At 35.3% G+C, this 12,515-nt stretch overlaps 1 protein-coding gene across 3 annotated transcripts in view; it reads left to right on the top strand.

Annotated features, from left to right (window-relative positions):
• Nucleotides 1-12,515, top strand: part of ATG2B (autophagy related 2B) — a 45,018-nt gene that overhangs the window by 16,401 nt on the left and 16,102 nt on the right. For 2 of the 3 annotated variants that reach the window (XM_014884481.2, XM_014884480.2), the window contains exons 16-30: nucleotides 805-907; nucleotides 1,924-2,116; nucleotides 2,293-2,435; nucleotides 3,521-3,678; nucleotides 3,935-4,107; nucleotides 4,401-4,551; nucleotides 5,377-5,576; nucleotides 6,353-6,433; nucleotides 8,082-8,188; nucleotides 8,451-8,543; nucleotides 9,352-9,422; nucleotides 10,413-10,489; nucleotides 10,719-10,889; nucleotides 11,374-11,515; nucleotides 12,285-12,487. In XM_014884481.2, the coding sequence (XP_014739967.1) occupies nucleotides 805-907; nucleotides 1,924-2,116; nucleotides 2,293-2,435; nucleotides 3,521-3,678; nucleotides 3,935-4,107; nucleotides 4,401-4,551; nucleotides 5,377-5,576; nucleotides 6,353-6,433; nucleotides 8,082-8,188; nucleotides 8,451-8,543; nucleotides 9,352-9,422; nucleotides 10,413-10,489; nucleotides 10,719-10,889; nucleotides 11,374-11,515; nucleotides 12,285-12,487 (2,066 nt within the window). The remainder of the gene's footprint in view (nucleotides 1-804; nucleotides 908-1,923; nucleotides 2,117-2,292; nucleotides 2,436-3,520; nucleotides 3,679-3,934; nucleotides 4,108-4,400; nucleotides 4,552-5,376; nucleotides 5,577-6,352; nucleotides 6,434-8,081; nucleotides 8,189-8,450; nucleotides 8,544-9,351; nucleotides 9,423-10,412; nucleotides 10,490-10,718; nucleotides 10,890-11,373; nucleotides 11,516-12,284; nucleotides 12,488-12,515) is intronic. The other variant, XM_014884482.2, reaches the window with a different exon arrangement.

Below are 12,515 nucleotides of genomic sequence, written 5' to 3'. Positions count from 1 at the left end.
TCTGGAGCATCTTTCATATGATGAGAGGCTGCAGGAGCTGGCCTGTTCCATCTGGAGAAGACTCAGAGGGGATCTCATAAATGTATAAATATCTTAAGGACAGGTGCTAAGAGGATGGTGTCAGACTCTCTTCAGTGCTGCCTAGAGACAGGACGAGAAGCAATGGCCATAAACTGAAACAGAAGAAGTTTCACGTTAACGTGAGGAAGAACTTCTATATGTTGAGGGTGGCAAAGCACTGGGACAGGTGCCTAGGGAGATCATGGAGTCTCTAGAGACATTCAGAACCCAACTTGAATGTGTTCCTGTGTAACCTGCTCTAGGTGACCCTGCCTTGGCAGAGGGATTGGGCTAGATAATATCCAGAGGTCCTTTTCAACCCTTAGAGTGCTGTGATGCAGAGATAGTTATTTAGGGAATCAATCATTGAAAAACTTCAATAATTTCATTCCTCTAATATCTTTAAATTAATAAATCCATGAGACTGGTTTATATTTGCAATCTTCTCTGCTGTCTTATTTTGTGTACTTAATCAAGGCTGTGACAAAATACAGGAAATGCTATAAATGTAAATGCAAATAGCTATGCATTAGAAGCATCTGATTTTCTAAATACTGCTAGCTAGAAAATAATGTGAAATAATTTTTGTTTCTGAAAGTTAATTTTTTGGAAGAAGATATGACAACATTTGTATAAGTAGCACTGACTAGTTAGTCTTGTTAGATTCTAACCTGAGGAGTGACTAACCTGAAATTAGCAGTTGTTATTCATCTGTTAATTTCCAAAAACTCTCTTTCTGTTCAGGTTCATTTGAAGAAAATGCAGAAACACCAGTAAAATTTTTTCAGGTGTCAGGTGGCACAGATGGAGAGATAACATCATCATCAGACAATTTTGACTGGCCTCGGTAAAATAAATTTTAGTGTTTTTAATGTGGATTGATTAAATTTTTATGAAGCACTGTTGTTTTTCTAATTTTAATCTGTGTGGTAAATGATTGAAAATACTTTGCAAAGAAAGAGCATGTAACTATTTAAAAGACCCCAAGAATTTATAAAAAAACCTGGAAGTTCGACATTTATAATAATGCAGTATGGTTTTTAATGTATAGTGACTTCTGCATGGACTTCAGTAAATTTCATTGAAAGATAGGTAAATGATTAGAGACTTGAGACTTTTCTCCATTTTTTAACTTTACCTTTCCTCCTGCATTCATGGCTGAATGCCAATCAACCCATTCTAGTTGAATTTTGCCTCAAAATAATATAAGCCATTAAGAATAGTAAAAGTAATTATATGGTGACTGAATTATTGCAGCTTATATCACATGTAATACAGTACTTCAGACTTATTGAAGAGAAGGATCTGGCAGCTGAAGCATATAAGATGTTTAAAGAGGCAATTTTAGATTTGCTACAGCATTTGCTATGTACATTTTTTTGCCACAAAATTCGGTGGCTTTCTGACAGCAAGTTTATATGGACATTTTTTCTTCTATAATGGCACAAATAAATTTTTCTATAACAGTGCTTACATGTAAGAAGCTACACTATGCAGTAGAGCATTTCTAATAGCTGTTAATGGTCTAGTGAAACAAGCTTTATTTTGGGGGAATGCTAGGTTTTTCTTTGGTCCTATATGGTCACCTGATGGAGTTGAAAAAAGCAGGCATTTAACATTTTCTTTCACCACGTGGTACCTTTTCCGTGTCCTTTTGTGTGTATAAGTTAGATTTTTTTCTTAGTTGTATTGCTTTGGATAATAAAATATGTTATTATCTAATAAAAATGTCCCTGAACTTTTGAGCTAGTCTATGTGTATTTAATGGCAAGCCAGTAGAATTAGTGGACATGTGACAGAGCAAAAATATAAACATTATAAGCATCTCTAATGGCTTATTCTGCATAACTTCTCCAATGTCAGGATTGTATTGAAAATAAACCCTCTGGCTGTGCACTCTATTCTGGAAAGGATAGCAGCTGAGGAGGAAGAAGGTGATAATAACTTTCAAGAGGAAGAAGAAGGAGGCTCTCATTCTTTGAAGGATGTCTGTGATCTTAGAAGACCAGAACCTTCTCCATTTTCTTCTCGTAGGGTCATGTTTGAAAATGAAGAGGTACTGTGAAATTTTATTATTGCTTTGTGCTTATGATAGAAAGAATTAATACCTTCTCACTGCTTTACTTGCAGCTTCTGGCTTCCACTTTTGGTTTTGCATTAGGGTTTTTGTCGTGGTTTTTTTTTTGTTTTGTTGTGGTTTTTTTAACTTAAGAATTTTTTTTTTTCTTTCAGATGGTGATGCCGGGAGATGTAGTTGAAATGACTGAGTTTCAGGATAAAACAATTAGCAATTCTCATTATGTACTGGAACTCATGTTACCAAACATTCACTTAACACTACCGAGCAAAAACTTTTATGAAAAACTTTACAACAGGCAAGTATAATTGTTTTGCTTGGTTATCATGACCTGTACTCTCAGTTCTGTGTCACTTTTGATAAAAGCAATTGTCTAAGCAGGTATAGCAGGAACTTATTTGTATAGTTTATTTAAAAACACAAAGTGCTATATAAATATTTTTCCAGGTTAATACGGCACCATTGTGTCGTGCATCTGATTAGTGCCATGGCAGCTGTCTGCTAAAAAGTGTTTGGCAGATTTTGTGAACAAAGGGTGAAGCTAAATAGTCTTTGGCTCTTAGTTAATACTTTGTTCAGATCTTTCTGCAATGTTTCATTTTGCTCTAATCTTTCTGATTTCTTCTTTAAATAGATTATTATACTTCAAAAACTTGTGCTCAATTTTATTCTTTCCATCAAAAAATGTAGAGCTTGCAAGGCAGTCAGAAAAATACCTCTAATCCAGTTTTGTAGGGCTGACAAAAGTTTATAAAAATGTAGAGAAAGTGAGCCCAATTTACAAATGGGTGTTCACGATTCTGTTAGTTTGCTGTCTGAAACAAAAAAATACTACTAGATTGTTACTGTGCTATGCAATATGCAAGGGAGATGCTGATCTATTTTAGTCTCTGACAGATACTACTTTACTTCAAGTATTTTCATTTCCAGAGTGACAAAGCAGAACCTTCCATTGAAAATGCTGTTGCAATACTTCTGTACTGAATGTCACATGTGTCTTTACCCTGACAGACACACTCACTTGAAATCAAAAGAATGAATGTTTACTGCAACTTAGTTGAAACTTGATGTGATCAATCTCAACTCCCTCTCCAACCTGCTGAGCTAATAGATACCTACTTATAGAGGCTTTTGTGTCACTATCGCATTAGACTTTGATATGTGCATACCGTAATTACAGAATAAAAGTTACTTCTATTTTTTATTGCTTTTACTCATGAATATGTTATTGTTTCTTGTGCTCGTGAACTTTATTTTCTCTATTTGTTCTGGAATTTGGAATATGTAATATAAAGTCTGCAAAGGAATTAGTTTGACTGGCAATACAAACAAAATGGGAATATAGTCATATATTTTGTGTAATGATAATGTATTTCTTCCTAGGATCAGCAATGATTTATTGTTGTGGGAACCCACAGCTCCATCTCCTGTAGAAACATTTGAAAACCTTTCTTACGGTGTTGGACTATCTGTGGCCAGCCAGCTCATCAACACTTTCAGCAAAGACAGCTTTAGTCAATTTAAATCTGCAGTTCATTATGGTAATACATTTCGTAAATCATCTAGAACGATAGCACTATGGAAGCATAATTGGCTGAAGTGATTAAGGTGTTAGTGGAAAGATTTTGTAAACTTATGGGAAAACATCAACGAAGAATAAAAAAAATAGGTAGATTACTGTTTAATTGGGTAAAATAAGTGTGAAATTGAATTGCATTACCAATGGAGAAACAGTGAGTTATTGGCATAATACGTGTACTAGTTAGAGAATGAGTTGTTCTTCATTTTATCTATTAGATGATGAAAGTGGATCTGAGGAAGAAACACTTCAGTATTATTCCACTGTTGATCCAAACTATCGTTCACGCAGAAGGAAAAAGCTTGACTCACAGAATAAGAACTCTCAGAGCTTTCTGTCTGTGCTGCTAAATGTGACACATGGATTAGTGTCAATATTCACAGATGTAAAGGTGAGGCACTGGGGCTGGAACAAGTTTTTGTTGTTTTGACCATGGATCCCCTTTGTGCTATATGTACTTACCTGGAAGGGAGGTAGTGTTTTTAACACTAATTCTGTAATTTTTGTACTATTATAACTGGGCAGTAATGTAACATAATGTTTTGCAAATTATGTTTGCTTTGCATGAGAATAACTGAAATGCAAGCAGGAAAGCATGTATTGGTAGCAAGTGTTGTGTTAGACTGCCTAAATGCAGCAAACTGTCAGCAAACAATAATTTTATCATTTCTGTTCTTCCTTCAGCAGGATGATGGAAATACACTAGAAGGAAAATACGGTGAATTTTGGTTTGAGTTCAACAGTGGTTCCCTTTTCAGTGTCACTAAATATGAAGGCTTTGAAGACAGACACTATGTTTGTCTCCATTCTAGCAGCCTCAATTTATATCATCAAGGTAGGGATGGGACTGAGGTGGCTTTGGGACTAAATTTGAAATTAACTAATCTTGAATCTTTTTAGGGAAAAGGCTGTATTTTTTTTTCTTTTCTCTCCTAGTGCATCATTTTACACAATGAATACAATTTATGGCTAATGTTTCTAAATGCTACAGTAATGCAGCTTCAGTATAGCTGTACTTACAGTTCAGCTCCAACTTCACAGGCAACTGCTGGTCTTTAGAGATCTTGTGATCCTCTAGCAAATTAGCTGTACAGTCTATTCTTTACTAAGAAAATACACTCTTCCTGCATGTTTTTGATTGTTTAATTGAAAAAACTACAGGTTACCAGTGGCTGCTGTATTTTTCCTGCGTAGCTAGTTGTAGTCTACAGGTGAAGAATTTTGACTGTGTGGTTTGTCTCTGTCTGGTAATCCCCATGTAGCTACACCTTTTAAGGTTTTCTCTTCAAATGCATCAGTGGTACTCATGTTTCATGCAAGGCTTAGTTATTGTGTGTTTAGACATTAGTCTGGCACTGTCTCATAAAATGAAGAGGCCACAATGTTCCTCCATGTAACCTGTAGGAGATTTCTGACCTTTATTTCAACTTTGCTATTTTGTTGGGCAAATAAAAACTCAATCCCTAATAGCCACATTGAAGATTATAGCTAGAACTGTGGTTTTAAATATTGGATTACCCATAAACTTCCCTTCACGGTTCATGGTTGTGCCTGACTAACTTTGGTAATTAAAATAATTTCATAGGCATTAAGCATAAAAAGGATTTTCCTTAACACTTCAGTAACAGTTTTGGTAATTCATTCCAAAATCTCTTTGCAGGCTTGGTAGATGGAGTTGTCCCTTCCTCTGAAGTACGATTGCCCAGCACAATACGTCCCCATTGGTTAGAGCCTACTATTTGTTTTTCTGAAGAAGAAGGTCTTAGTAGGACCACCTCAGATGGTGTGGGAGTGGATAGTCCAAGTATGCTGACTGTTGCAGTCAAAATCCAATCGGATAAAATAGAGAGCAATACAAAGGTTTGTGTTATTTGTACTTTTACAAGTTGAGTTAGTTTATATGGAAGCATCTGGACATGGAGTTAGAAGGGTTATAGATGAAGAAACCATATAGTTCTAAGATGTTCATTTTCAAACTATAATTTTATATTAGAATCTTTTGGGTGGATTATAAAATTTAAACAGCAGTTTAGTTTACTAGTTCTTCAAATGCTTCACTTTGCTGATCATGCTATTTCTTTATTGAATGCATTTTTCGAACAGTTCACCGTTTTTGTTGGGCTTCTCTGGTGTCAAAACTGGCAAGAGCAAATACAGAGTTACACTGCAGTTAACTAGCAGTGTCATCTAATAGGCAGCCTTTGCTTACCTGTTTGGAATGAGACTGGTGAATGACAATAGCATTCATTAGTGTGGCTGAAAGATGACCTCTTAGCTGACATAGTGGTGACAAACAGGTTGGTTGAGTTATGTAAAGAAGACCAGCAAAATATTGTGGGGGTTCAGTTGTTTCACATGTGAACTACTTTGGGTTGATACTCCTAGTAATTTTTGCTGAATCCCAGAGTGAATGTACAGGCAGCCTTCCTTCTTACCCCCATAAAGCTGCCAGTTCTACACTATCCTGTTGCAAAAAGTATGATACTGGTTTTTTCAGGGTTTCTGTATTAGGAAGCAGGCTTTTTCTAGACACCAGAAGATTTTTAGGAGCGGAAGGATGACACTGTTTCATAATCTAGATGTGAAACAGTTACATGTGTTTCACGTAAGCCAAGTCATGCAACTTTGTTGTGCAGGAATTTCTGGTTGCAGTTGGACTACGAGGAGCCACCCTTCAGCACCGCGTGCTGCCTTCAGGTTTAAGCTGGCATGAACAGGTCAGGTTGCTATCGTTTTCTTGACTACATCTTCAGTTTTAGTCTCATTGCCTTAATTATGAAACTAAATCTTGATTGAAAATCTTGATGCTAGACTGTGCCGTATTATCATGCTTTGCTCTTGAAAGTGTTATTCTTTCTTTCCTGTTTCTCTTTGAGACCATTGACAGATGATAATCTTACTTTTAAATGATTTCTTGTCTATTCACTTGGTACTGTTCCTCTCATCATCCTAACTTTCTGCCCATAGCATGTCAGGGAGGCTCTTGGTGGGGGACTTATTTCATTCTGATGGGGTTTGGGTTTTGTTTAAAATTCAGATGAAAAATCTCAGTAGTGCAATACCATTCAAGTACGTAAATAATGCTTAAGTTAAAAATACTCTCAAAACAAGTAAATGGGTTATTTGCAATACTGAAAGCATTTCTGTATTTTTCCTTTCTACTCACTTTATCCCTCAAATCTCATTTCTCAGTTGTACATTTCCTGATTTATATTGCTGGAATAGCAGTACTGGAGAACTTTGGGGAGGCAGTGAGTAGCAGTTTACACAAACACTTCTGATGAGGAGGGTTGTAGTCATAGGTGTGGATGCAGAAGTAGAGCACAGCAGATAGGTCTGGAGCCCTTGATCTGTGTGTGTGCACGAGGCAAGACATGCCATTAGCACAGGAGCAGAGTCCTTGCATGTACTTGTCCCATACTGGGTTACAGATAGTAACCCTTGACACTCTCCTGTTTATTCTCCATCTGTATAATATACTGATTTTTACATGCATTGTTACTGTATAACTAATGGAGCTGAACTTAGGGCTTTGGACCCTTCTGTGCCGTTGTTTTCTCCTCAGTATAATATTCCCATGGATTTATGTAGCCTGCTTTACACCATGTTGCTTCTTTGCTCTATGAAATTTTTCTCAAGTAACATTCCCAACATTCCATCATAGGCAATCTTTTTTGGAGGCGGAGGGATCAAATAAAAAATTGTCCCAAGAGGTAGTTAGAAGAAAAAATTAAAAGACTAGTAGTGATGGTATGCTCCAGGCTTGTAATATTTTAAGAACTTCTTTAGTGCAACATATTTGAGAGGGAACTATGACAGATCTTATAGAGGAGGAGAGTAGCTAGTTTTATGTGGTAGTATGTGAAAAAGCTATTTATACAAAGAATGTGCACACGGTTCTGAGTGTATTTCCCACACCCACTCTTCAGGAAAGACTTGCAGATAACTTGAACAATGTAGAATGTTACAAGAAAAGTTAACTTTTCAAAGAGAGAGCAAGGAAAATGCAAACATTAATAACAGCTACAAAGAGGGATGAATAAGACTGTATTTGGGCAGGGTTTTAAAAGTGCATGGTGAAGCTTTGTTACAAGGAGCCACTTGAGAATATGTGGATGAGTCTTTTCCATACCTTTGAAGCTGCAGTTTTTATGGGGTTTTTTTTGGTGTTGTTTGCATTCCATACTTCTTTCTATAAAGATATTGAGTAAGCATCTTTAAATATCTGAGGCTGTTCACACCTTTTCCTTCTACTAATCTAATATTTTATTGTCATACCTGTTACAGATTTTCATTTGTTCCCTTTTGTGATGTGTAGTTGTTTGTTAACAGATACTGAACTATTAATATCTTTGTGATTTTTAGATTTTATATTTTTTGAATATTTCTGATGAGCCTGTTCTGGGATATAACCCTCCAGCTACAATTACAACTTTTCATGTACATCTGTGGAGTTGTGCTCTTGATTACAGGTAAGTAAAATGCAAGTGTGTCACTTGACACTGCAGCTATATACTCACTCTTCAGGAATGTTCGAGTTTGCTTACTATAAATAATACTTATTTAGACATTTTTTGGAAAAAGTACTTAACAGAGATCCCTTAACTGGAAGGAATTTATAGTAGGATATGACTTGCCTAGGTCTGGGAAGATGGAGTTAGGTAACGTATAAGGCTTTAAGTGAACATCCAAATAGGTACAGAGCACTAATTTGTTTTTCCTATTTATTATTAGGCCCTTGTTTTTACCAGTCAGATCTCTACTTACCGTTGAAACTTTCAGCATCTCCAGCAGTGTTTCAGTAGATAAATCCTCTTCTACTCTCAGGTATGATTTAAATGATTGTGAATCATGTAAGCTCCTGTAAAACTTGTAGTGCCTGTCTATTTTTTTAACCTCAGAATCATTCATTTTGTGTAAATGATCACACTGATTTCCATCTTTTGAAATAGACTTTGCTCACATGTAATCCTTCTATTTTATTAGGATAAATAATCTTGTTTGTTTATACTTTTTAGTTGAATTGCTTCCTTTACCAACAAGCAATTCTGCAATGTCCTGAAATGAAGTTATGTCTATTTGATGAATTAGTAAGATAGGACCTTAAGATTTCTTATAATTTGTTACTAGGAGACAATGTATTCATTAGTTGAATACTTAATAACTAATGAAAATACCTAACGTAACGTCTAATAATTTTCTTGCAACTTCAGTTCATTCTGTTTTACGTCTTCTTTTGTGAAATATCTACGAAGTTGATTGTTTTTATTGTTAAAAGCTTTTAAGTGACCTTTGAAACAAATGTTCTGTAACTTTATTAAGAAGAGAAAAAGACAAAAAGACAAAAATAGAAAGAAGTGTTAAGGATTAAGGTATTATTTTCTATTCTAGGAAGAATCAAATATATAAATTGAAATGTAAGAAGTATGTAATTTACAATGGTGAAAATATCTTACAGTGGGTTAATTGCCAATAGATTTGAAAATTATGAAAGGTTAAAGTGAATTGTTTGAATTTAAGATATGCTAGATATGTTTGTGTTTTAAAATATTTTTTTATATACTAATTTCTTTTGACTTACTAATTGCACGGCATTTCTCTAGCATTTTTATTTCATCTTGGTTTTGTCTCTTAGGATAATTTTAGATGAAGCTGCTTTGCATTTGTCTGACAAGTGCAACACTGTTATGGTGAACCTCCATAGAGGTAAGATGGTTTAAATGTGACTAATCAATTGCAGAGCCTAAGGAAACAAAATTATAGGCATATTCAGCATATATAAAGGTTATTGAAAAAGAGAACTGAGAAGATGAGGAGTAGCAAGTCTAGTATGAGAGAATAGTGCAATGCTGATAAAAATCTGAGTGCTCTGGTTTAGATTTGTGGATCCAGTAGTATGTCAGAGAAGCATCTAGCAATTCCTCTAGTATCTTGTTACGGTTTAATAATGGGTATTTGAAAAAGCATATATTTAAAATCTGGATTTTCACAGAAAGAAATTTCCTTAGAAAAGAGATCTCGTGAGATACATATTCTAAATTGTTGAACTTGAAAAGTGCTATGTGGCACAGAGTTGTAGGTTCTGAAAAGAATCATACCAGCTGGGTTGCTCTCATTGAAATAGTAAGAAGCTTTATGGACTGAGGAACTTGAATCAATATTAACAAATGAGTTGGAGAAATAACAAAACTTTGTGCCCACAAACGTGTAATTAGCTTAGGTAAGAGATCTCTAATAGGGGGCACAGTAAAGGTGGAATGCTTGTTTTGTTTAAACAACAAAAGAGGACAAATAAGTTATTCATGGCACTGAAAGATTAGTACAATATGAACATGTGTTCTCTCTCACTTCAGTTAAAAAAACTGATAGAATGTTTAGTCATTCAGCTTCTGTGTGCCTTGGTTTCTCTAACTCGCACAGATGGGATGAAGATAAATATCTCAAAAGATTACACTGCACACAGATGGTGGTAGTGGGAGTGATACATTGGACTGAAAAGATTCAAGTTCTTGATTTGAGTAGCTGGAACTTGAACTCTGAAAGTAATCCTCATAAAAGAAGGAAATGCAGAGATATAGAAGGTTTTGATTCCTTTACAGCTCATGCTGGTTTTAATGGTTTCATAACTATAGGTACAACTATAGGTACATAAGGTTTTTTATTTTCTTAGTAATTTTTAAAATTATCATATTTCAGATTATGTTCGTGTTATGGATATGGGACTGCTGGAACTAACCATTACAGCAGTAAAATCAGATTCTGAGGGAGAAAGAGTGAGTATTTAACCACAAACAAAATTTAAAATCTTTATGAGAGATTGTGATTTGAAAATTACTTTATTATACCTAAAATCAAAGAAGGTTTTTCAGTTTACTTGTATTTTTTGACTCCTTTTTTGACCAATTAAGCAAAAGAATTTAAAAACAACTATATATATGCCCTTTTTATGGAACTTTAGGATAATGTGAAGTTTATTCTTGTGTTTTCATTGTTCCTGTCTAGACTAAACCACGTTTTGAGCTGCACTGTTCCAGTGATGTAATCCATATTCGTACCTGCTCTGATTCGTGTGCTGCACTAATGAATCTCATACAGTATATTGCAAGTTACGGTGATTTGCATCCACCTGCTAAGACAGAGGTTAAACGTGGAGTTAGCAAGCCAAAAATGAAGGTATAGAATGGCAAAATGATAGCAACTTAACTTTCTGCTTCTTGGTAATATATTTTAATTTTAATCCCTGTTCTATTTACCAATAATGAGATTTTTTGCAAAGAAAATAACAAATTATATCTAATATAAAACATATTTCAGAGTTTAAATGATATTTTTTTTTCTGCTTTGGTTGCTAAATATTTTAAGACATTATGCTCTTTACATCTTGCTTTACCTCTTGTACTTTATTCTTACCTAAAGAAGAAAATTCCAGGACATATATATGCTGTCCAGGTACTCTGATGATTTAAATACCCGGAACCATAATGTTCTAACCTACTTTATGAATCATCCAGCTTGGTGTTTCAGATCACTTGACTATTTAACAAGTTAAGATGTTTTTTCTCACAGTTTTAGAACTGTGAATCAAGCTGTTCTAGCAAAATCTTTTTTGACATTTGTTGTTTTTGAGATGTGACTATGTATAGTTCCTCTCCCACAGGTAGAGACCTTTAGCCAACCATCTTCCCACGGACCAGGCCTTGCTGAATCAGAGCAGCAGATTTTACGGGATTTGATGAGCGATGCAATGGAAGAAATTGAGACTCAACAGACTGCTTCTGCCGTGAAGCAAGAGTCTAATGGTGAGAATCCTCTGAAGGCCTAACTACATATAAAGTAGAACTTTTCTGGAAAGCAAGTGGGATTGAAAATTTTGTATATGTAGAGATGCTGCAATAAGAATGGAAGCAGGTACTTAGGATGTCTTCAAGCTGTGGAACAGATTCTTGCTTTTAATAGTAGTAATGTGGAAGTACTTTGAGATTCTAGTCAAATGCCCATTACTGAGGTGCTGAAAGCAGTAGGGAAGAAATCTGTCTCTGGGACTCTGTCAAGATCCCAGATTCTGTAGGAGTGGAGGAATCAAAGACCACTCTTCTGTGTATGACAGAGGTCCAGGAAGATGGTACAGTTCCAAGTCACAGGAAGACAGGAAAGTTTTAGCTAGGAAAGTTTTTTTCAGTTAGCAGATAAAATTAACTATTTTGTTCTATCACAGGAGTGTGGCTTCTGTATCATGACTGGAGTGTAATTCAACTTTAAATTTGTTAAGGATTTTGTAGTGCAAGTGGATTTCTATTCCATTACTATTTCCATGCTGTCTGGTCTTCTTTTCTGTGGTGAAAGCTGAGCAGTCACTGTAGTACTGAAAGTTTTTGGTGCTGTGGTCTTACTACCAGGATGAAAAACCTGAGAATTGTGTATTAGTTATAGTAGGAATTGATTCAAAATAAAATAAGCAGATTTCCTTGATAGAATTGAAGTAACAAACATTAGTTTACATAATTTTCATATTTTGTAAGGATTTTTACACTGAAACATGTTTTTTCTTCACCCTCCTTTAACTCCCAGGAGTTTTGGATGACAAATCTCAAACTCAGGAACCATCTTGCTCAGATCTCTTCCTGTTTCCAGATGAAAGTGGAAATGCCTCACAAGAGCCAAGTCCCACTTATGCTTCGTTCACTCATCACCTGTTAAGCGAGGCCATGGGAGATGTTCCGGCAGAAAGTGATGATTTCTGCATTCTTTTTGCTCCTAAAGTTGCTGTTGCTGTAAGATCCTTTGAAAATTACTAAAAAA

Source organism: Sturnus vulgaris, chromosome 6 (assembly GCF_052056855.1).
Source record: "Sturnus vulgaris isolate bStuVul1 chromosome 6, bStuVul1.hap1, whole genome shotgun sequence".
NCBI lineage: Eukaryota > Metazoa > Chordata > Aves > Passeriformes > Sturnidae > Sturnus > Sturnus vulgaris.
Note: the sequence above shows the minus strand (reverse complement) of the source record. Positions and strands in the feature narration are given on the sequence as shown.